This window comes from Canis lupus, chromosome 6 (genome assembly GCF_011100685.1).
Source record: "Canis lupus familiaris isolate Mischka breed German Shepherd chromosome 6, alternate assembly UU_Cfam_GSD_1.0, whole genome shotgun sequence".
Taxonomy (NCBI): Eukaryota; Metazoa; Chordata; class Mammalia; order Carnivora; family Canidae; genus Canis; species Canis lupus.
Window position 1 is genome coordinate 56,386,964 of NC_049227.1, and position 23,708 is coordinate 56,410,671.

Consider the following 23,708-nt stretch of genomic DNA (forward strand, 5'->3'; position numbering starts at 1 on the left):
TATAAGAAGTACTAAAAAAGAGCAGTACTAAAAAGGCTTAAACTACAAAATGAAGCCCAGAGACTACAAAAATTTCTTCACTATTATCAGTATGAAAAATGAAATATAAAACACTTAATAAGCTTTGAAATATATATACATTTTTATGTGTTGGCAATTTTTTTCTCTATCTGGAAAAGACAGATTAAGAGAAGTGGCCTAAGCTGTATAAATTTTCAAAGATCAGTTATTACAGAATCAGTCCACTGTCTAATATATTAAAAATACACAGTAAATCCTGTAACCTTTGCAAAGGGCAAGTAAATTCTCAAAAACATATTTCAGAAGATATATCTAAAAGATACAAAAATCTGAACAACAAAATCCAACCACTACTAAGCACTTAGTTTTTTATTTTTAAAAAGATTTTTTATTTATTTACTCCTGAGAGACCCAGAGAGAGGCAGAGACACAGGCAGAGGGAGGAGAAGCAGGCTCCATGCAAGGAGCCTGATGCGGAACTCAATCCCAGGAATCCCGGGATCACACCCTCACCCAAAGGCAAATGCTCAACCGCTGAGCCACCCAGGCCTCCCAGCGCTGTCTTAGTTGACCCTGACCTTTCCTCATACTTTTCACATTGAATTGATACTGGGCTGAACTGTGGTTAATATCATACCCACACTGAAAAGTTTTTCTATTATTTAAACCTCTTCTCATCATATTCTTTCTAGTGTAAGGAAAGTTAGTGAACCTCCTCTTGTCAAGGTTGAATTCCTCTCTACTCTAGATCTCCAGTCTTCCCTTTCAGGGACATAAGCTACCTTCCATACTTCCAGCCTTCTCTCTACTGACTTTTAGATTCAGTGGAAGTATCTCTTACTTTCTAAATCTATGTGGTTAAGTTTGGATAGCAACTGATGACAGCAGAAGTGAAGTGTCTATTTGATTCCTAAGTTTCAGATAAATGGGAACAATGAGGCATTTATCTGAAAATCTAAGAGAATATATTCCATTACTTAGTCTGAGTAGCTAGAATTAAGAAAGCATAGGATACCTGTATTTCGCACTGAAATGAACAAAACCCTCCATTTGCTTTCTTCTCTCATCCTTCCTTTCAAGCCAAACTTATCTACCTTTACTTTTATCTTTTCTTCACCACCAATTTAAAAAAAAAGTTAAGACATATTTCAACCACAGAGAAAAGTATAAATACATCTATGTACTCCCAACCCAGCTTCAAAGAATCTTCTCTATTTTTGCCTTACGTGGCATTTTTCTATTTTAAGCAAAGAAAATGTTATAGACATTACAGAGTTGACATCTCCGTGTGTCCCTTCCAAATCCCATTCCCTTGATTAGGATTACAGAGTAAACTTAGTTTTTTGGGTTCTTTTTTTTTTTTTTACAATACATTTTGTATATTCCCATGTTAACCTAAACCCACAAATAATACATCACAGTTCATTTATTCCAAGAGGCACATTGTTTTCAAATTTTTAACATCTCTATAATTGGTATGTATTTTATAATTAATGGTACATAATAGTTTCACGGTGATATTTTTTCTTGATGACTACCTAAATAATGGTGCACCTTAAAATCTGTGTAATCTTACATTAAATAGATCATAGTTTCTTCCATGTTTTTATACTTTATGTGATCACACTATATATGTTTATAGCATTGCACTATATATAACCTTCTGCAGATTGCTTTTACTCAGTATTGTTCAAGAACTATGATCATCTTTATGACTATAAATCATTTTTTAAAACCTAGGGCATGCTATTCTATTAAATGAAAATACTGTAATTTATTCCTTTTTCATTTGATAGACATTAGGGTTGTTTCCACTTATACCAACACAATGCAATGAGCATCCCAGTGTACAGCTTCTCAGCAATATGTGGAAGAGTTTAAGATAATTAGGAGCTGAACTGCTTGATATTTTCCGAAGTATTTCAAAGTTGAAAGTACTATGTAGGAGCACTTCAACTTTATTAAATCTTTTTTTTTAATCTTTTAAAAAATTAGTACAGCATTTGTATCAATTTATACTCCCAACCAAAAATGTGTATGAGTTTCTCTTGTACTACACTTTTACCCATGCTTAGAGAAGCAGTATATAATAATAATAACCTACGTAAGCCTCTCAACAATCTATAATGAAAGTAAGTGCCAAAAGCAAGACACTCACAGCTTATGTAACTTGTCCAAGACCTCACAGGTTACAGTGAATATAACCTATTTCCAAAATCTCTTTACTTAACCATTTTGCACTACTACTTCTGGTATGCTATTCAATCCAGTGGGCCCTAGAGCTATTGGGTTTATTTTTATTTATTTATTTTTTTGAGCTATTGGGTTTAAATTCTAACTCTACCACTGTTTGTTCTCAATCTCTAATTGAGCTTCCTCATTTTTAAAATGAGGATGTTATCAATCTCATGTGGATATTTAAGGAGCAAATGAGTCAAACACTAAAAGCACTTAGAAAAGTGTTTACACATAATGAATGCTGAGTAGGTTATTACAATCATCACCAAATTAAAAACTTTTGCCAATATAATAGTGTTAAGTGACTATACTCTTACAACCTCATTGTAGTTTTAATCTGCATTTTTGATCAAGTGTAGTTGAGCAATCTTCCAAGCTCCATTTGCCATTTGGATTTCTTGTCCTTTACCTGTTCAGATTCTTTGTCTTTATTACTAGATTTTCCCCCTCTCTTTTCTTCCTGATTTTTGAGAGGTCTTATAAATTCTGGATACGAATCTTTGTGAATTAAATTATTTGCAAATACTTCCCCAAGTATCTGTCTTGTCTTTTTCATTTTTTAAATGATGTGTTTTATAGAACAGGAAGTTGTTATTTTAATGCATTTTAAATTTAGCCATCTTTTCCTATAGTATTTATGCTTTCTGGATCTCATTTATTTAAATTCAATTAAGTAACATATATCTGGATCTCATTTTAAAACATTCTGCCTCCTTTCATGAGACATCATGGAAACCATTCCTCTGTATTTTCTCTAAAAGTTTTGCGTTTCACAATTGGGTCTTAAACCCATCTGGAATAGTTTTTTGTATACAAGTAGGAGGTAGGGGAGGGACAGTAAAGTATCCCCCAAACTGAGAAAGTACTTTGAGACCAGAAAACAAAGCACACCACTCCGTATAGGTCACACACAGTTTTATTCAAGGTAACTTAATGGAGGGTGGGGGAGTATGGAGATATCAATTAGTAAAAATCCATGTAGAACCATGGCTATTCTCCACAAAGTCCAGACATTAATCTATAGATTTTATAAAGCAAGAGGACACATGGGGGGTGCGGGGGGAGAAGACACTGTGGTGAGATTGAAGGGTTTGCATGCATCTAACTGACAGCGAACCTTTAATTAGATCTTGTGGCACTTACTGTGCATCCAAAAGGGGAAAGACAATGTTATTTCTAATAGATTCCTGAGAGGCCAAAGCAAGCCTCCCCCTATCCCTACACCTTGATAAGCATTTCTAAGGTATGTATGTATATTTTTCTCCAAGGGTCCTGGAACACGTAGCCGGAGAGGTAATCCAGTGAACATGAACAAGACAGAGGGCCAAAAATAGAGTCAGTTTTGTCAGCACTCCTAAAGCAGGGATCTAACTTAATTTTTGTATATTAATAATCAATTCTCCCAGGAACATTATTTGACTTTTTTGTTTTTTAAATTTCAAATTGGTACCCTTTAATGCAGATTCACTGATTTTTGATATCTTACAATTGGTTTTTTCTCTTGAGATTTTTTTGTACTGAACTACATTCTATTGAAATTAGAATTCACTCTTAAATAGCATGTATCCTAAGAAAACAGACACTGCCTCATATAACCACAACTATCAAATTCAAGAAATCTAAAATTGTTACAATACTATTATCTAACATATAATTCTTATGTAAGTTTTATCAGTTATTCCAATAATGTTCTTTATAGATCTTTTTTTTTTTTCCTTCTGATCCAGGATCACATACTGCTTTTAGTTATATCTTTAGTTCATTTAATCTGGAATATCTCAGCTTTCTGTAAGTCAGGACAACTTTCTTTCTTTCTTTTTTTTTTTTTTTACAACAATACCTTGAATTTATTGAACATTTATTATGTCCCACAGAAAGTTTTACCTGCTTTATATACCTAATCAAATGGTTACAACTCAGTAAATCAAGGATTATCCTTATTTTGTAACTAGCACCCAGAAAGATTAAACAGTATGCTTAAGGTATGTCCTCACAAATACTAAGTAGTAAACATGATGTATGAATCTAAGAAGAAGGTGGGGTCTTGCTCTGAACGATCTGGGTACACAGACTACTGATACAAAATTAAATGTCAAATAAGGCGCACAAAAAAATGTGCTTTTAGAATCATGCCATGCAAAATAATATTCTCTTATATAGGGAAATATGAGCATTCTCTGTTTAGTATGTAGAAAAACATTTCATATATATATGTATTTTTGTGTGCATGTGTGTATACACACACACACACACACACACACACACAGGTTACTCAAAGGTCTATTCTGGCACTGGTATTGAAAAGTCACACAGATGAGATCTTCAAATGCCAGAAGCTGATGGTCAATTCTATGTTTACTTGATTCAATGATTCTTCCTTCTTTTACTTCCTAATGTGATGATATATAAAGTTAAACGACCTATGACCAATGCTAACATAATGTGCAGCAGCTACTTAAGCTATTTGGAAGTAAATTATCACTACAACATGTTTTTCTCATCCTGCTTCCCTCTTTTTCTCAACTATCTACTATTTCTTAAGCCTTTGTGCTTCACCATGAGAGAAACACGTCAAACTAGGGTTTTCTTCTGTTCTCTAGATTGTTAATGTGTACCAAGTGAGAAATTCAGTAAATCAGTGAATGCATGCTGCTAAATATCTGCTTAACCTTGCCGGTTTCCTCATCAGGAGATTTAGGGTACTCATTCCTGGGAGCACACTACATAAATGACATTGTACCCTTCTCACTATACCACAGATGAAACACACACAATGTCAGTCTGTCCAACATCTTAACTTTTTGATTCTTCTATTCTTTCCCCTGATTTGCAATGTCACCTGTTAACATATCAAGTTTCCATTGTCTGTGTGTTTGGTAAAAAGGGTCTGTTCTATACAACTGATTTTTTTGTTTGTTTATTCCTATACCAACATCACATTAACTTAATTTCATATAACTTCAGAAGTCCTGGTATCTTCAGGCATGTTCTCCACTTTGATCTACAACTTCAAAACTGCCTCACTTATTCTTGGACCTTGGTTCTTCCATATGATTTTTGGGTCAGTTTAATACATTTTACCAAAAATCTGTTGGGATATTGATTGGAATTGTATTGACTATATCAATTATTTTGGGAAAAACTGATACTTTATTAGGTTTCCTTTTGGAAAAATAGTATATACTTCATTTTATTATATGTGCTGTTGAAGCAAGCACTGGTATATACTTTGCAAGTTAGATCTTATTTTAAGACTTTCAATAAAATTTTATAATTTTCTCCATTAAATTAAACAACATTTCCTTTTATTCTCATGTTTTGACATCTGGGGCCTTACAGATCCTAGGAAGACTGACCCTCCCAGGGTTAGCCAATTCTTAGAGACAGTAAACTACTCACCTGGAAGTGTACCTTTCATAAGCAATCTAATCAAGAGCCTGCTCCTCACTCCTCTCTTTGGCTCTTACACTCAGGGCCAATAATGCCCTGTCCTAATTGCCTCAGGACCAGGTACTAGACAACTCAGGACAGCCTTACACTCCAGCCCACTGAGATTATTCATACTACCCAATCCTAAACCTGTTTCTTCCTTAACTGTTCCTTCCTGCAGAAACCACAATAACATCTCTTGCTCACGTTTTTTTTTTTTTTTTTTTTCCCATCTCTCTGTCTCCTGACCGACCCTGATGCTTCCCTGCATGGCCCCCTGCATGGCCTGTCATGTCTCCTGTTTATCTAGAGATTTGTGAGTATAACTTCCTTCTTCATGACAGTCATTTCCATGTCTGTGTGTTTAACTATACCCAATTAATACAAATCCTGAGCACATTTTAAAACATTAAGATTGTGGGCAGCCTGGGTGGCTCAGCGGTCTAGCGCTGCCTTCAGCTCAGGGCCTGATCCTGGAGACCCAGGATGGGAGTTCCACGTCAGGCCCCCTGCATGGAGCCTGCTTCTCCCTCTGCCTGTGTCTCTGCCATTCTATCTCTCTCTCTGTGTCTCTCATGAATGAATAAAGAAATAAAATCTCTTTTAAAAAAATAAAACATTAAGATTGTACATATTTTCTGTAGATATTTTATTTAACTTAGTTTTTAATTTTTTACTGAGTAAAATGTAGAAGTGAATGAACTTCTGTATATGTATACATCCACATAACTACTATCCAGATCAAATACAGAATATTTCAAGAACTGAAAAGGCTCCCTGGTGTACCCACTCAGTCAATATTCTTTACCCAAAAAGGTAAGCACTTTTTTGGACTTTTAACATCATCAATTTTGCCTATTATTGATTTCTTATGGAAATGTACTATACTCTTTTACATCTGGCTTTTCTGCTTAACATTATATCTGTGATATCCATTCATGTTAATAGCTATAGTTGCTCTTTTTCACTGATACATATATTACTTAATTTATAACACAATTGATGGATTTTATTTTTGATTAACATTTAGCAATTATGAATGAAGCCACTTTGAACATTCTTGCACCTATCTTTTGATAGACACATGCACTCATTTTTGTTGCCATGAATGCTGGATCTCAGGGTGACTTACATTACTGTTAGCATAATGGCGAAATTTCCAAAGTGTTTCTACCAACTTACTCTCCTACTAGAAATATATGAGAATTCCAGGGGCTCCACAACTTTGCCAAAACTCGATATTGTGAATCATTTTCATTTTAGCCACTGTAGGCCATAATGGGCCTATTTCCTTTTGTCATCCCCATTGTTTTGTTTGGTTTCTTTCTTGTAGGCAGAACTTTAACTATTGATTCAATATCTCTAATGGCTATATATCTATTCAGGTTTTCAATTTATTCTTAAGTTCTGTTAAATTATTTTTGTTGAAAAATCATTTATTCAGTCTAAGTTTTCATATTTACCATCCTAAAATGGCTCATAGTATTTGGCCTTATTTCTTAAATCATAGCTAAATCTGTAATTTGAAGTCCCTTTTCAATCCCAATATTCCTTTTCTGCCTTGTCTCCTTGATTAATCTAATATGATACCCATTAGTTTGGTCATTATGAAAAAAAAAAACAGATTTAGGTTTTAGTGATTCTGCTTTCTTGTTTTCTATTCAACCATTTCATCCTTTATTATTTCAATATTCCTAATTTCTATTTTTCTTTTGATGCTCTTTCTTCTACTGTCCTTCTCTTGACTACATAAATTAGATGTTTGAGCTCATTTTTTCCACTCATACATTAATTTTACATTTTAATATCACTCTGTTCTAAAAGTTTTCTAATCTTTATCCTAATTTCTTCAATGGTCGATAAGTAGCAAGAAGGCTGGCTTTAAATTGCTGAATATACATGATTTGGGGGGATTACATTCTAACCTAATTGTACTAGAGTCTGAGAAGGTAATATGTACAACATCAATCGTTTGGTGTTTATTGAAACTCATACTTTCTGGCACAGGGATGTAAAAGATTACAAATGTTCTAGAAGTGCTTAAAAGAATATGAATTTTCAAATTGTTGGGTACAGGATTCCATATATACATACATTAGACCAAGATTATCAATTGTCATTCAACTCTTCAACTTCTTGCTTTCTTGTTACTAGTCTAACAATTCCTAGTAAATGTGTAAAAATGTTCCCTGTATTACAGACTTGTTCATTTCCATTGAAATTTTACAACTTTAGAATCTTTAGGGCTCTTGCTTAAGTATTACTTAAACAATATACAAAGTTTTTGTTTTTGTTTTTAAAGAGGGAAAGAGAGACATGGGGAGCGGGAAGGAGGAGAGAGAGAAGGAGAATATTAAGCACGCTCCATGCCCAGAACAGGGCTCAATCTCACAACCATGAATGAGATCATGACCTGAGCCGAAATCAAGAGTCAGGTGCTTAACCAACTGAGCCACCCAGGCACCCCTATAAGAGTCCTTTTTAACTCTAGTAATGCTTGTTGGACTTAAATCTATTCTGTGTGATACTAAGATAGCTATATCTACTTTATTTTAGTGACTATTTGCCTGAAATATTTCTTTCAAATCCTTTGCTTTCAATTTTTGTGTCCTCATATTTTTGGCATGTCTCATAACCAGCATAAAGATAAACAATCTCTTCCTTGACTCTAGCTTTCTAATCTATTATGATTATGATTAATCTGCACCCCCAAAAAACGTCCTTGCAAAAGTTTCAATTTCAGAATGCCAATAGCCATTCTACTTCCTTAAAAAGCTCCAAATACTTAGATGTCACATCTCTACCTAAAAACCTCAATTGCCTATTTATGCTCTCCAGATTAAAATATAAGTCCTTTGGCATTACAAAAAAGGCATTTATAGTCTAGATCAAGCCTGTATTTCTTGCCTCACTTCCTACTACATCTATCCATTTATAAGTACACAAAATTACATATTCTTCAGCAGTGATGCTCTTTTATACTTCTATGCCTTTGCACATGTCCAGAATGTGTCCACCCACATTTATTCACTTTGTGAAAACAAAGTCAATACCCTACCATAAAAATTATCCTAAGTTTTACAGAGACAACTAGTTACTCTTCCGCACTTTTTCTTAGCTATATTATGAAGCTAGTCTTTGTGTATTACCATCTCACTATTTCAAATAACCATGTACAACACATTTATCTAAATAAATAGGGCAGCCCAGGTGGCTCAGCGGTTTAGTGTTGTCTTCATTCCAGGGCCTGATCCTGGAGACCTGGGATGAAGTCCTACATCAGGCTCCCCACATGGAGCCTGCTTCTTCCTCTGTGTCTCTCCCTCTATCTCTCTCTCTGTGTTTCTCATGAATAAATAAATAAAATCTTTTTTAAAAATTTAAATAAATAAAAATTTATCTGAATAAGTCTTAATTTCAGAATATTTAACCCCACAGTTTAAACTTAAAATAGCCACATTAAGAAGCATCTCACATTTCTTTTTTCATTAAATCCTTATATAGAAATATCATCTTGATTTAACAGATGAACAAACTGAGGCTGAAGGTTAAATAATCTGCCTAATAATTATATTATTTATAATTATTTTTAATTATATATTACTTATAATTATATTATAAATAAAACAGAGCCACTGAGAAATAAATCTAGTTGACTCCAAAGCCTAAATATTTCCATAAAGTAATAGTATCTTCCAAACATATACTGAAATTTGAACTAGACTAACCAAATGTTGCTGAGAAAATATTCTTCCAAATTCATTTTAATAAAAAATGACTTATGGATTTTTAGCAGTTTTTAAAACTTAAATGTGCATGCAAACAAATATTTAACCTATATATGACAACTTTCCAAAAAAATATTTTCTTAAAAAAAACTTTCTTCATAACCTTATTTCATCATAGTATGGTTTTTGAATATAAAAAACTTTTTTGCATTCCCACCAACAGTGTTAAGAGGGTTCCCCTTTCTCTCTACCCTTGTCAACTGATGCAGCCACTCTGGAAAACAGGATGGTGCTACCATAAAAAGTTAAAAATAGAGTTTACTTTAAAAAAAATTAAAAATGGAACTATCTTATGACCCAGTAATTGCACTACAAGGTATTTATCCAAAGGATACAAAAATATTGATTTGAAGGTATCCATGCACCCCAATGGTTAGCAGCATTATCAACAATAGTCAAATTATGAAAAAAAAAAAAAAAACAACTATCCATCAGTTAGTAAATGGATAAAGAAGATGTGGTATGTATATACAATGGAATATTATTCATTCATCAAAAAGAATAAAATCTTGCCACTTGCAATGATGCAGATGGAGCTAAAGTATATTATTCTAAGTGAAATAAGTCAGAGAAAGACAAACACTGTATGATTTCACTCATACGTGGAATTTAAGAAACAAAACAGATGAACACGGGGGAGGAAAAAAGAGGCAAACCACAGACTCTTAACTATTGATAACAAACAGGGTTGGTGGAGGGGAGGTGAGTGAGGGTGGGTTAAATAGGTGATGGGTATTAAAGAGGACATTTAATTGTTTTTTTGTTTTTTTTTAAGATTTTATTTATTTATTCATGAGAGACAGGGAGAGAGAGAGAGGCAGAGACACAGGCAGAGGAGGAGAAGCAGGCTCCATGCAGGGAGCCCGATGTGGGACTCGATCCCGGGACTCCAGGATTACACCCTGAGCTGAAGGCAGGTGCTCAACCGCTGAGCCACCCAGGTGTCCCGAGGACACTTAATTGTGATGAGCACTAGGGGTTTGTGTAAGTGATAAAGCACTAAACTCATCACACTTGAAGCTAGTATTCCCAAACTGTTTACTAACTGGAATTTTTAAAAAATCTTGAAAAAAAGTTTTTTTTTAAGATAAAAATGCAGATTATTATTTTACCCTGTGTAAAAGCTGCTATATTTATATTATGATACTAGAAAATATTACTACACAAAAAAATTTTAAATATTAACATTCAGAGTTAATGGTCAAGGCTACCTACAAACCTTTATCTTAAAACATGCTTTTGCATTACTTATGTATTTCTAAAGGAAGACCCAAGTATACTTCCTCATGAATTTTATGTAGGTATACAACTTAACTTCAGAAATAAGCAAATATTACATTGATAATCATTATCAGGCTTCTAATCCCAATCCAGAATGCCAATAACATGAAATTTTTAATGAAAAATAAAAAAATTAATAGACAAAAAGAACATTAAAATTATTCTACTGCTAGATTTCTGAAATTTTTTTCATTTTAAAAATCAGCTCTGGGATCCCTGGGTGGCGCAGCGGTTTGCCGCCTGCCTTTGGCCCAGGGCGCGATCCTGGAGACCCGGGATCGAATCCCACGTCGGGCTCCCGGTGCATGGAGCCTGCTTCTCCCTCTGCCTGTGTCTCTGCCTCTCTCTCTCTCTCTGTGTGACTATCATAAATTAAAAAAAAAAAAAAAAAAAAAAAGAAAGAAAAAAAATCAGCTCTAATTTTTTTAAAGATTTTATTTAAAAAAAAAGATTTTATTTATTTATTCATGAGAGACACAGAAAGAGAGGCAGACACAGGCAGAGGGAGGAGAAGCAGGCTCCATGCAAGGAGCCTGATGTAGGACTCAATCCTAGGACTCCAGGATCACACCCTGAGCCGAAAGCAGATGCTTGACCGCTGAGCTACCCAGGCATCCCTTTTGTTTTTTTGTTTTTTTTAAGATTTTATTTATTTGTTCATGAGAGACATAAAGAGAGGCAGAGACACAGGCAGAAGAAAGAGAAAAATCAGCTATAATTTTAAATAGGTAATATATTCTTTTTCCCTCTACAAAAACAATTTGCTTTAAAAAGGCATACCTCTTTCCTTGTTTACTTTGTTCAAGTAAGTCCACCTTTAACTTTATACATTCATCTTGAGACTTTTGCAAACTTTGTTCCTTTTCAATCACCATTTTCTGGCTCTGCTCTAATTTATCTTCTGCCTCTCTATAAAATAAAGATTATATATATATATATATAAAGATTTATTCATTTGAGAGAGTGTGTGCACATATGTGCGTGCCAGGGGAGGGAGAGAACCATCACACAGAATCCCTGCAGAGCCTGATGAGGTGGGGAATGGGGGGAGGCTGTTCACCTCACAACCCATGAGATCATGACCTGAGCAGAAACCAAGAGTCGGACACTCAACCGACTGAGCCACCCAGACACCCCAATAAACGATATTTTTTAAAGGCTATTCAAGAGATTATTCCAGGTATACAGGAATAGCTCGACATTAGAAATTGTTATCACTTTAAATCACTGAGATAAGAGAAACCAATATTTAATAGAGATAGACAAAATTCATCGCTTGTCTACTAAGAGTCTTTAGAAGGAATGAAATGATGTATATATCTGAAATAACAGCTTATATTCTGTTTCATAGTCACGTATTGGCAGCATAACCATACAGTTCAGAAACTAGGTAAGAATGACTGTTATCAGCACTATAACTAATGATTTCTCTGACAGTTACATAAAGAAAAATTAAAAAATAGTAATTATAAATTTTGAAAAGGAAAGACGGTATTTTCTTTTTTGCTGATAATATCATTAGCTGCCTGGAAAATCAAAGAGAACCAAAATGAAAAATTATTAGAATAAAAGAGTATGACAAATAGTCTAATTACAAAGTAATTATATATTACATAAAAAGCAACAGCCTTCTTAAATACCATCAATGAACAAATTCACAACAACCAAAAATATAAAATACCTAGGAATAAAATTATAAAGTACCTGCTTCCTTTTTATCTTATTTTTTGAACTCCCAACTTAAGCACCAGTATATACTACTATGTAGGAAAACCAATGAAAAAATTCATATTCAATAAAAGCATGTAAATAAGCATCTCAGCTGAGCTTTAGTTTTTTTAGTCCCCTTAAACTGCATGCATCCTGGAGCCAAGAGGAGGTATAATGGATTGTGGAACAGGTTCCATTAGTTCTAAGACAGTCTATAGGATGCTACAAATTGGGGTGGGGAACAAGATTTCACAAGATATATAAAAAAGCAAAAGTAGGAAATAAAAATTTTAAAGCCATAAAAAGTATACTCACCTCAAAACTTTATCTTGTGCTGAAACTTCTGCTTCCAAATTTATAATCTGTTCTTCTAAGATTGGCACACTGGCTGCCTGTTGTTGAACAGATTCAAGCATAGAAACCTAAAACAAAACCGATAACTCTAAGAGTAATTCTTTTCAGAAGACATTCATCTACTTGGTCCTTTGTTTTTTTCCCTGTTCTGATGAGAGTGTCAATATAACTTCCCAATCACTGGTCAAATGTGAAGCTCACCCTATCTATTCCTTTGATCAACATTTACATGGGTGTGTCATCATCACAAACCAGTGTCAGCATGTAAGTTCCTGCCATTATCCTCAACTTAATATTCAAGACAATCGATTAGCTATTTTGGGGGGGGGGGGGCGGATAAAAGAAAGGAAGATCATCCAGGAAGATAAATTCTGACCGCTGAATCCAGGAAGATAAATTTCACATAAATCAGAAAATTAAATATACAAAGGATTAAATCATTTTTAAAAGTGAATAAAATATACCAATTGAATCTTTTTACAATTTAAAACCTAATTTTAGAATACATGCTTACTAGAGAAAACCTAGAAAATACAGAAAAGCATAGGGCCAGGAAAGAAAACCTGGACTATAGCTCAAAATCTCTGTTGGAGGGAGGTTTGGGTGGCTCAGCAGTTGGGTGTCTGCCTTTGGCCCAGGGAGAGGTCCTAGAGACCCGGGATTGAGTCCCACATCAGGCTCCCTGCATGGAGCCTGCTTCTCCCTCAGCCTGTATCTCTGCCTCTCTCTCTCTCTGTCTCTGATGAATGAATAAATAAAAAAAAATCTTTAAATTAAAAAAAAAATCTCTGTTAGTAAGTCAACCCTTTTTCTCATTCCCCAAATACCAACAGTCAAATTATGGCCTACTATGAAGAAAGAAAATTTATTACCTAGAAAAACTGAACAGGAAAGGTTTAGGACTCTGGGACACAACGTAGAATCATGAGCAGGGATGAGGTAGTTATAAACAAATTAAATATAAAACAGTCAGTTTCCAACTACTTACTTCATCTCATTTAGAGTTATCCCACAGGTGGGAAGTCAAAGGATTCTTTGCTGGAAAAATTCAACAGCTTCAAAGAAAAAGACCTCAGAAATGATATTGGATTAAAAAGGCAGAGTATCTCCCTACAAAAGAGCCATCTCCCCAGGCATCACCAACATATGAAACTCACTGGACAACGAACTTTACCTTCATACACAGAGCTCCCAAACAGCATGTAAGTGCCTTTCTCTTAAATATAAATAGCTAAAACACTAACATCTGAAAAAAAGCTTCTAACATAAAAATCAGAGGCAAAAACAAAGAGGCAACTGGCAGCAAGCAAAGCAAATGTGCACAAACATATCATTAAATCTTCAGAAAGCTATGTGAGGATAACACATCAGGATATTATTTAATACAAAAAAAAGAACCAGAGAATGTGAAAAAGCTCTGGAAGATGAAAAAATATGACAGCTAAAATAAGATTCAACAGAGGTGTAGATGACAGTGTTGAGGAAATCTAAAAAGTATCGTGGGAAGACAAGGAGATGGAAAACATGAGGAAAAAAAATACCTTAAAAGATTAAAAGGTTAAAAGAGTTAGAAGGACCAATTAAGGCGATCCAATATTCACCTAATAGGAAAAACAGAAGAAAACAGAGGGAAAATTTATAAAACAAAACAAAACAAAAAACAGAGGGAAGAAAACTATCCAAGAAATTGCATAAGAAAAATTTCCAGGACCAAAGAACACAGGATTAAAGCCTGAAAGGGTCTTCATTTATCTACAACATTGAATAAAAGTCTATTCAAAGCCATATCATTCTGAAATTTTAAAACACCAAGAAAAGAGGAAAGATCCTTAAAACTATCATGAAAGGAAAAACAAATGGAAAAAACAAATTCTACTAAGACAACTGATTCACAATGGCAACAGACACTTTTTTTCAGAGAAGCAGCAGAAGACAAAGTAATGTCCTAGAAATTCTGAGGTAAAGTAATTTTCAACCTAGAATCAAATGTAAGGGAGAAATTAGGACATTTCAGACATGCAATGGGGTTACTAGAAAATATGTTCCAATTAAAGAAAGACTAAAGTAAGAAAGAATAAGACACAGGATCCAGAAAACAGTAGATCCAACCCAAAACATCAAGGCAAGTCCCAGAAGAGCAGTTGGACAACAGGCCTTGGAGGGCAATAAGTTCGGAAAGAGCAGGATGCCTGCTTTGTAAGTGTAACTGCTGACATTGAAAAAGATAAATTATTATTATATTGGTTGGTACAATGAGGAATTTCAGCACAAAATTTTCAGTAGTAGTAAATACACAACATTAAAAGCTGAGACCTGCCCTAGAAAAAGGAGTCTCCCTAAAAAATATTCTGTTAGGCAATGTAGAAAATGCTGAAGTGGGAAGCAAAATATAAACAACTATCCTACTACTTGGAATAAATAACCACTGGTGTAGCTATATATTAAAGGAAAGGAAGAAAATGCTATTATCAGTTCTGTGATTATTAGTAAAATTCTCTTAATATCTTTTTGTTTTTAAATAAACTACTATGACTTAAGGAAAGACTCTATAATTATGGTAGAAAAATTAAAAATTGATAAACAGAAAAGGTGAACAAACTATAAAGAAATATACATGGCAAACAAATATACCAAAAAGGTAAACCTTATGAGAAAGAAAACCAATATATTTTTCCCTCAAAAAAATTAAATATAGAAATTTAAAAAAAAAAACCTCAGTAGAATACTACATGCAGAGTACAGTAAATCCTGGGGAAAAAAAGTTTTCCCTGTGATTTGGTCATTGTAAAATTCCATCCTATTTAAAAAATACAAAAGAAAAATAAAGATCTCCCATAATCCTACTACTTAAAACAACACATCTATAAAAGTAAATAGTGAAAGCTTCATTGCACGACATTCCAATCCCTCAAAGTTATCAACAGTAATGTGGAGCACAGTCTTTATGTTCTTATATACATCATAGATATCTATACATATACACACAAACATATAAACACATTTACTCTTTTAATAAAAAGCATAACTGGGATCACTGCCTGCGGGTGTGGTTCTATAATGATTCTCTACCATTAAATATGTTAGTAACATTTTTTTAAGATTTTATTTATTTATTCATGAGAGACACAGAGAAAGAGAGAGAGAGGCAGAGGGAGAAGCAGGCTTCCCACTAGGAGCCTGATGTGGGACTTGATCCCGGATCCCATGATCACGCCCTGAGCCAAAGGCAGACACTCAACTACTGAGCCACCCAGGTGTCCCATTAGTAACAGTTTTTTGAGTGCTATATGCAGACACTGGTGCCTTTTCATATATTATTATCATTTAATCTTCATAATGTTTCATAAAAGTCAAATAACTATATCATAGAACTCATATATTTACCTCAAAAAAAAAGTTTTGTACAATTCATTATATGGATATATCATAATTTTCCATCCCTCTATTACTGGACATTTTTGTTTCTAATTTTTTGTATAATATCAATCATACAGCAAAAAATTGGAAACCACTAGGGATGGCTGACTGGCTCAGTCTGAAGAGCATGCAACTCTTCATCTTGGAGTTATGAGTTCAAGCTCCGTACTAGGTGTAGAGATTACTTTAAAAGAATAAAATAAAAATAGAAAGCCATGTAAAGAGGGGAGTTATTAATTAAATTATGGTATAAGTACATAAGGAAACAATGGTACCATTAAAAAATGATCATTGGAAAAGCCAAGTAATGGGCAGCCCGGGTGGCTCAGCAGTTTAGCACCACCTTCAGCCTGGGATGTGGTCCTGGAGACCTGGGATCAAGTCCTGCATCAGGATCCGTGCATGGAGCCTGCTTCTCCCTCTGCCTGTGTCTCTGCCTCTCTCTCTGTCTCTCTCATGAATAAATAAATATTAAAAAAAGAAAAGAAAAACCAAGGGATCCCTGGGTGGCGCAGCGGTTTGGCGCCTGCCTTTGGCCCAGGGCGCGATCCTGGAGATCCGGGATCGAATCCCACGTCGGGCTCCCGGTGCATGGAGCCTGCTTCTCCCTCTGCCTGTGTCTCTGCCTCTCTCTCTCACTGTGTGCCTATCATGAATAAATAAAAATTAAAAAAAAAAAAAAAAAAAAAAAGAAAAACCAAGTAAACATATCAGAAAATGCTTAGACAAAGTAAAAAATACAGGAAAAAAGAAAACTATTCCAATAGTCTGGATTCAATATGTAATAAACCAATAAATTAGTTTCTCTTTCGTGGAAACTGGGTGATCTTTCTCCCTTTCCTTTTTTCTATGTTTAAAGTTTTCAACAATGAGAATGTACTACTTTAAAAAGGAATATAAATAAGGTACATTTTTGGGGCACCTGGGAGGCTTAGTCAGTTGAGCATTTGCCTTCTACTCAGGTTATGATCAGGGTCCTGGGACTGAGCCCCGAGTCAGGCTCCCTGCTCTGTGGTGAGTCTGCTTCTCCCTCACCTCATTGCTTGTGCTCATTCTCTCTCAAATAAATAAAATCTTTAAAAAAAAAAAAAAAAAAGAATAAACACTATACAAGTTCTTCTAAATCATTTTCAGATACTAAACTCATGTAAAATTGATTCCATAACATGTTGATCCCATATCATAATAAATATTATAAACAACACATTAAGGCAATACATGGAATATTTTTCCAATTATAAATGTAAAATGATTCCAATTACTTTCTATTAGCATAGTCACCACTTGAAGAAACATACTTTTGCTCTTGACTGTGTTAATTCAAAATGGACAGATTCCATTTTAGTCATTAAAGAATGATTCTGTGAGACCAAACAAGCATTCTGTTGTCTGAGTTTGTTAAGTTTCTCTCGAAGACTTCTGATCTCCTGATCCATGGGGGTAGATGAAAAAGACATCTGAAAAATGAAAAAAAGAGTAAGCTATTTTGGAATATTTCATTAAGCATTATATGTAATTAATGAAAAAATGATGAACAATTATTAGTAAAATGACTAATAGCTGAGAAAATGAGTTATTTAGTGGGTATTGGTGAGGAACGTGTGGGACAATCAACACTCTCCTCCACTGCTGGCGGATGAGTACATAAATAGTACAGCTTCAGAAACAATGCACTCTGGGAAAGTTCTGGTATTATCCAGTAAAGTTGAACATGCTAAGACTCAACAATATTACTCTTGGGTATAAATCTAAAACTTTTGCACCTGAAAATATAAAAATATTCACAACTATTTTGTCCGTAAAAGACAATAAATGGAAAGAATCCAAATGACCATCAACAACAAAATGGATAACGGATAAATTTATTATACTTCTGAATATATATTTTATAATAAATCACTTTAGTTTTCTTGAGGGTTGAGGTTTTAAGACATGATTTTTTTAAAAAAATATGCAATTCAAAAGTCAAAACTACATAAAAGAAAAAGTACACATAGAAGCCTCAGTCTCAAAAAAAAAAAAAAAAAGTCTCCTCATTCTCATTTTTAGTAGGTAAGTAACCAAAATAAGTTTGTTTTTTTTTTTAAGATTTTGAGAGAGAGACAGTAAGCACAAGTTGGGGGAGGGGCAGAGGAAGAGGAGAAGGAGAAGCAGACTCCCTGCAGAGTATGGAACCCAACTGGAGTTTTGACCCCAGGACCTAGAGATCATGACCTGCACTGAAGTCAGACACTTAACTGAGCCACCCAGGCACCCTTTTAAGTTTCTTATTTATAAATTTTTATAGATACCAATCATACAGCAAAAAAATAGGAACTGCCTATACAAAAGAGTTAAATTATGGTCTTATTCAAAACTAGTCTTTCATGGTTTCCACCTTCATTTGCAAGCAATAAAAATTAACCACCCCCACACTGACTTATGCAAAAACTAGGGTACTATATATGTCATTTTGTACCTTGCATTTTTCCTTAAATATACCTTGTCAATCTCTCTACAATCAATATAGTTAGAAACTCCTATTCTTTCATCCCCCCACCTCAGCTGCAATTTCCATTGCATGTTTATTCAACCAATCTCTTATACTAGGCACTTGAAGTATTTCTAATCTATTATGGCAACAAAAGCCTCATTTTGTACTTATGCAGGCATACTTGTCACGTATTTTTCTAGAAATGCGATTTCCATGTCAAGGGTAAACGCATTTGTGATTTGGGGAAACATTATCAAATGCACCTCCATAGAGGTTGTATCATTTTGCATTGCTACCAGCAATGTTAATGAGAATGCCTATCTCCTCTTAATTTCACCAGCAAAACACAGTATCAAATGTCTGATAGATATAAACTGGTACCTAAGAATACTTTGTGAATTTCTCTTAATATGAATGAGCGTGAACACCTTTTTATTTGTTTGAAGATCATTTTAATTTCTTTTTTCACATGTGTTTTGTCCATTTTTCTATTAGGTTGTTGATCTTTTCTTTCTAGAAGCTCGACCCATATTAAAGAGATTAGCTCTTTATCTTTAATAGGCATTACCAATATTTTCCCCTCCAATTTGTCATTAGTCTTTTGATTTTGCTTATGGTAAAACACAATGATTTCAGTTAAAGCATATATGTAACAAAAATGATCAGCAATTTGAGTTAGGATAGAGGTCAAAATACCCAGAATTTGGAATTTGAATTCATTTTCTATATTGCAGGTTCACATAGCTTCATTAAGGAGCTTCCTCACAAAAAGAAAACCTCCCAATTGTTAGTTTTCTGAAGTGTGAAGAGCACATTTTTATGAAAAATGTAATGATGTGCATATGCAACCATATGCATGTATACCTGGCAGTGAGCTGATAGAGAATAGGAAGAAAAAAGTAGAAAGGGAAATTGAAGGGTTGAGTAAGGAAAAGAAGTAATCACCAGGACGTAGATAATAGGACTGAATAGGAAAGACAGAGGGAGAGAGTTCCAGACCAGTAAAGATGTCTTAGATAATCTACAAAATTTAGGGATAATGAAAAGAGAACAGAGCCATGCTATCATATGACACCTGATCCAGGCTAAAAAAAAAAAAAAAAAAAAAAAAATATATATATATATATATATATATATAGTGTGTGTGTGTATTTACTATATATTTTAACCACTTAATAAAGTATATTTATTTTTACTATAGACTTTAGCCACTTAGTAAATAATTGATTATCTACTATGTAGAGTGCCAAAAATCAGAGGTTACAATTTACTTAAGAAAACAAAACATTTAATTGCAAAAAGGCAATAAATATAGAAGTTTAAAAATAATATACATTAAAGCAACTTCTTTCTTGTTAGGACACAAGAACCATAATATTTAAATTCAAGAGTCTTGAGCATAATGGTAAAAGACTATGGAAAACATAAATAGGGCATTTAGAGAAAAAAACTCAAAGTATTTTAAGTAGACAGATCTACAACTAAAGCTACTTTTAAGTAGACAGGTCTAAAAACAATAACCTTATCTCTTGGCTTTTTTTGAAAATCAGTACTGCCAGTGGACATTTTACAAACTCTTTTATAAGGTGAGTGATTCAAAAGTCCAAGCGGGTTAGGCTGAGAAAGATCTTCCAGAATGAATTTTTCAGACCTTGAGAGATTAGAGGCATAATCAGAATTTTCACTTGGACTAACACTAGAGAAAAAAGAAAAATACATTTTAGTTCCTAATTTAGGTATTCACTTCAAATTTCTATACATTAAATAAGAAAACAGAAAGAAAAGCACCTGAAGTTCTGCTAGAAATCACATTCAGTTATGAACTTAAGGCAATGTTTCAAGTAAATTTCTTAATAAATTTTAATGAGTTTTATTTTTATTTTTTTTGCTAATGAGTTTTTTTTTTTTTAGAATTTGTTTATTTATTCATGATAGACATGGCGGGGGGGGGGGGGGGGCGGGGGGTGGCAGAGACACAGGCAGAGGGAGAAGCAGACTCCATGCTGGGAGTCTGATGCGGGACCCGATCCCGGGACTCCAGGATCACGCCCTGGGCCAAAGGCAGGGGCTAAACCGCTGAGCCACCCAGGGATCCCCGGTAATGAGTTTTAAGCTAACAATCTGCATAGTCCAGAAACTGTATGCTAGGATTACTTAAGATTCAAAAAAAAAATCATAATAATAAATGATTAATTAAGCCCAGGACAGATATTTTATTCTCTGAGTCCTAATATAGTAAAGGTGTTTACTTCATGTATAAATACTTCTCTAATATTTCTATTTTTTCCTAAACCAAGAATTACATTAAAAATCACAGAACATTATTTCCTAGTCTAAATACATATTAGAAATACAATATATAATAATTTAATACATTTTACATTCATAAATTAAAGTCATATTCTGAAGTTCATATGTGATTTTACTTTCTTACCTGGATAACTCTTCCCCTAAACTCTGCAAACTCCATTCTGTTATCTTCAGTTCATGTCTTAAGGAAGCAACATTTGCAAGCAAACTTTCTTCTTCATTGTCTTTATTACAGTAGTCTGATGAACTAGATTCCATTTCTTTAAAAAAAAGAAGTGAATTTCTTGCCAGAAAGAGTCTGTGGTATCAGTCAAAACATTCTCACACCAGTAGAATTTAACTCATTAATTTTCTATTTATCACAAATGTTGTGCAATCTTTCACAGTAATTTTAAACAAAATAAAACCCCAGAAACAATGAATTTCTCTGCAGTATAAAGCCATGGAAATGGAAAGTTTCCCTTTTCTAAGCACATTTAATCTTTCTATCAATACTGTGCATTAAGTGTTTTATTCTATGTTAAAGATGAAGAAACTAAGAATAAGGCAAATTAATTTGCTCAAGGTCACATAAACTCTAAATGTTGGAAACAAGATTTGAACCTAAGTCATCAGGATCCAAAGACCTTTTAATTATGTCACACTGCAATTTCTAACTTATTATAGATTAATTCAAGATGAGCTGCTTGAACTTACATAAGTTACAAGCTCTAGAAATCTGATAAAATTGGTATCATTATAGTCTCTTGTATTTTCTTAATGGCAATTTACTACCAAATAAAGGTTATCTCCTTCTCCCATTCACAAGTTATAAAATTTTAAAAACACATTCACTTCACAACCATAGAGATCAAAATGGCATATGACAAGTTAATGCATAGAAATACGTGAAGAAAAGTTTTTCTTTCTTCAAGTATCTCTAGATTGTGAAATTCTCTACTAACCTTTGCACATAGAAGTCATGATAAAGGGCCACATTATTAATAATAAAAACATATAATCATTATGTATTAAAATACATATTAATGTGATATAATAAAAATTAAGGCTTTAAAATCTCTACTGCTCCTGCATAGATCTTTATGCATCTTAAAATTATCCTCTTTCAGATCGTATTTACCTTTGTCATTGTAGCATCTCTCTTTCATCACCCTTCTAGAATTCTGACCACATCTCAAGCTCCAAAAGGTTAGGAGTCTCAATGTACTATGTTCTGGGCTGGAAAGCACTTCCAGAAGCTCAATATGTTCAGTGAATAAATGATTGCTTAATTGCCCTTTCTTCCCCTCATCCAGCTAAAATAGCATGGTAAATTTATTCTCCACTCAAAATTCCTCAGGTGTAAGGAGGAAGATTAAAAGCCCTCACTTTATTGTAAGAAACTGTGGCAGGAAATTAAATGAGACGCTATGTAATCGCAGAGAAAATGTTTTTGTTTTTTTCCCCTTTCGTTTGCACAAATTTGCTTCTGCTTTAGTGAGAAGACCGCCCCGTACAAAACTCAGTGGATCAGGTCCCCATTCTGCTTTATCTTTTCAACATCTCTAGCTTCCTACAGAATGGTGAAGGAAAAAAGGGTACAATTTGGATAAATTCTAAAACGTCACTCGATACTACGTTTCAACGAAGTCACGTTTCACGTACAGCATCTTGTGTATTTTTTATGTTAACAGTTCCCTACCACTTCTTAAGTAGCAATGAATACATGCGCTTTTAGATTTTTTCCCCCCTACTGGACCATTTATCGTCAAATGAAGATTTTTCTTCCCTTCAACTTAGAGTAGTTACAAAAGTCTATCTCCAGTGCCTGTACATATGTGGAAAAGTACATCACGCTACCTACATGCCCTGACGAGATCATCCTCTGGCCTTACTGACGCGCTGGTAGCTTGACGCGCACGTACACCCGTCGACACCGAAAAACAGGTGTCGTTTATAAACCTTGTATGTAATAGGACGGGCTGTGGTGGGAAAAGATGCCTCATCTTGGAAGGAGGCCGTAGACTTACGTTGTAGTGTCCTGTTACCAACAAATCTCAATTTGACAGGACTGATCCTACGTTCACCTGGAAGGACAGGAAAATATGACATCCACCTCTCGGGTTTCTCAAGTGAAACACAACCCTGCGGAGCAGCGCGCGCAGCCAAGGGTGAAGCCCGTACGAAGGGCGTCCGAACGTGCCGGGAGGGAAAAGGAAAACTCCCCCAGGTAGGCCCGTTTTCACCTTCCCAGGAGCAGTCACCGCCCGCGTCGTAGCCGGGAAGCCGACCCACCTGACACAAGCGCACGCCGCGCTGTAGTCCGCGTTCGGAAGCCTCGGACCCTCTCCCGAGCTCGGGGCGTGGAAGCATCGGACGCTCCGAGGACGCGGGGAACCAGCGAACCCCGGCCGCGCGGCGTTCGAACGGCCGCGGGAGCCGTTGGAGACGCGCCTCCCCGGCCGCGGCCCCGCCCCCCCGCGCGCAGGTTCTGCGTGAGGCGACGCCAGAGGCGTGGGGCCTGTCGGGGATCGTGGTCTGCGAGCGCGTCCAGGCCCGCTCGCCCGGAACTACATTTCCCATAATTACCTCTCAGACGTGCGTTGGTGTGAGGGAAGCCCTGGGAACCGGCCTCCCGCGGGTGAGGCGGGGCGCGCGCACGCGGGGCCTGAGGGGGCCGAGACCGAGGAGGGTGCGGAAAAGGACTG

At 35.1% G+C, this 23,708-nt stretch overlaps 1 protein-coding gene across 15 annotated transcripts in view; it reads right to left on the reverse strand.

The window, feature by feature from the left end:
• The window catches only part of CCDC18 (coiled-coil domain containing 18), a 101,717-nt gene extending 78,264 nt beyond the window's left edge, over positions 1-23,453 (reverse strand). For 2 of the 15 annotated variants that reach the window (XM_038541319.1, XM_038541321.1), the window contains exons 1-6: positions 23,031-23,269; positions 21,146-21,281; positions 20,233-20,407; positions 17,537-17,695; positions 12,783-12,889; positions 11,538-11,666 (exon numbers count right to left, since the gene is read on the reverse strand). In XM_038541319.1, the coding sequence (XP_038397247.1) occupies positions 11,538-11,666; positions 12,783-12,889; positions 17,537-17,695; positions 20,233-20,407; positions 21,146-21,281; positions 23,031-23,112 (788 nt within the window). In that variant the 5' untranslated portion in view covers positions 23,113-23,269. Of the gene's footprint in view, positions 1-11,537; positions 11,667-12,782; positions 12,890-17,536; positions 17,696-20,232; positions 20,408-21,145; positions 23,271-23,295 lie in introns of those variants that run through there. The other 13 variants (XM_038541327.1, XM_038541324.1, XM_038541326.1 and 10 more) reach the window with 13 other exon arrangements.
• Positions 23,454-23,708: the final 255 nt, after the last annotated feature.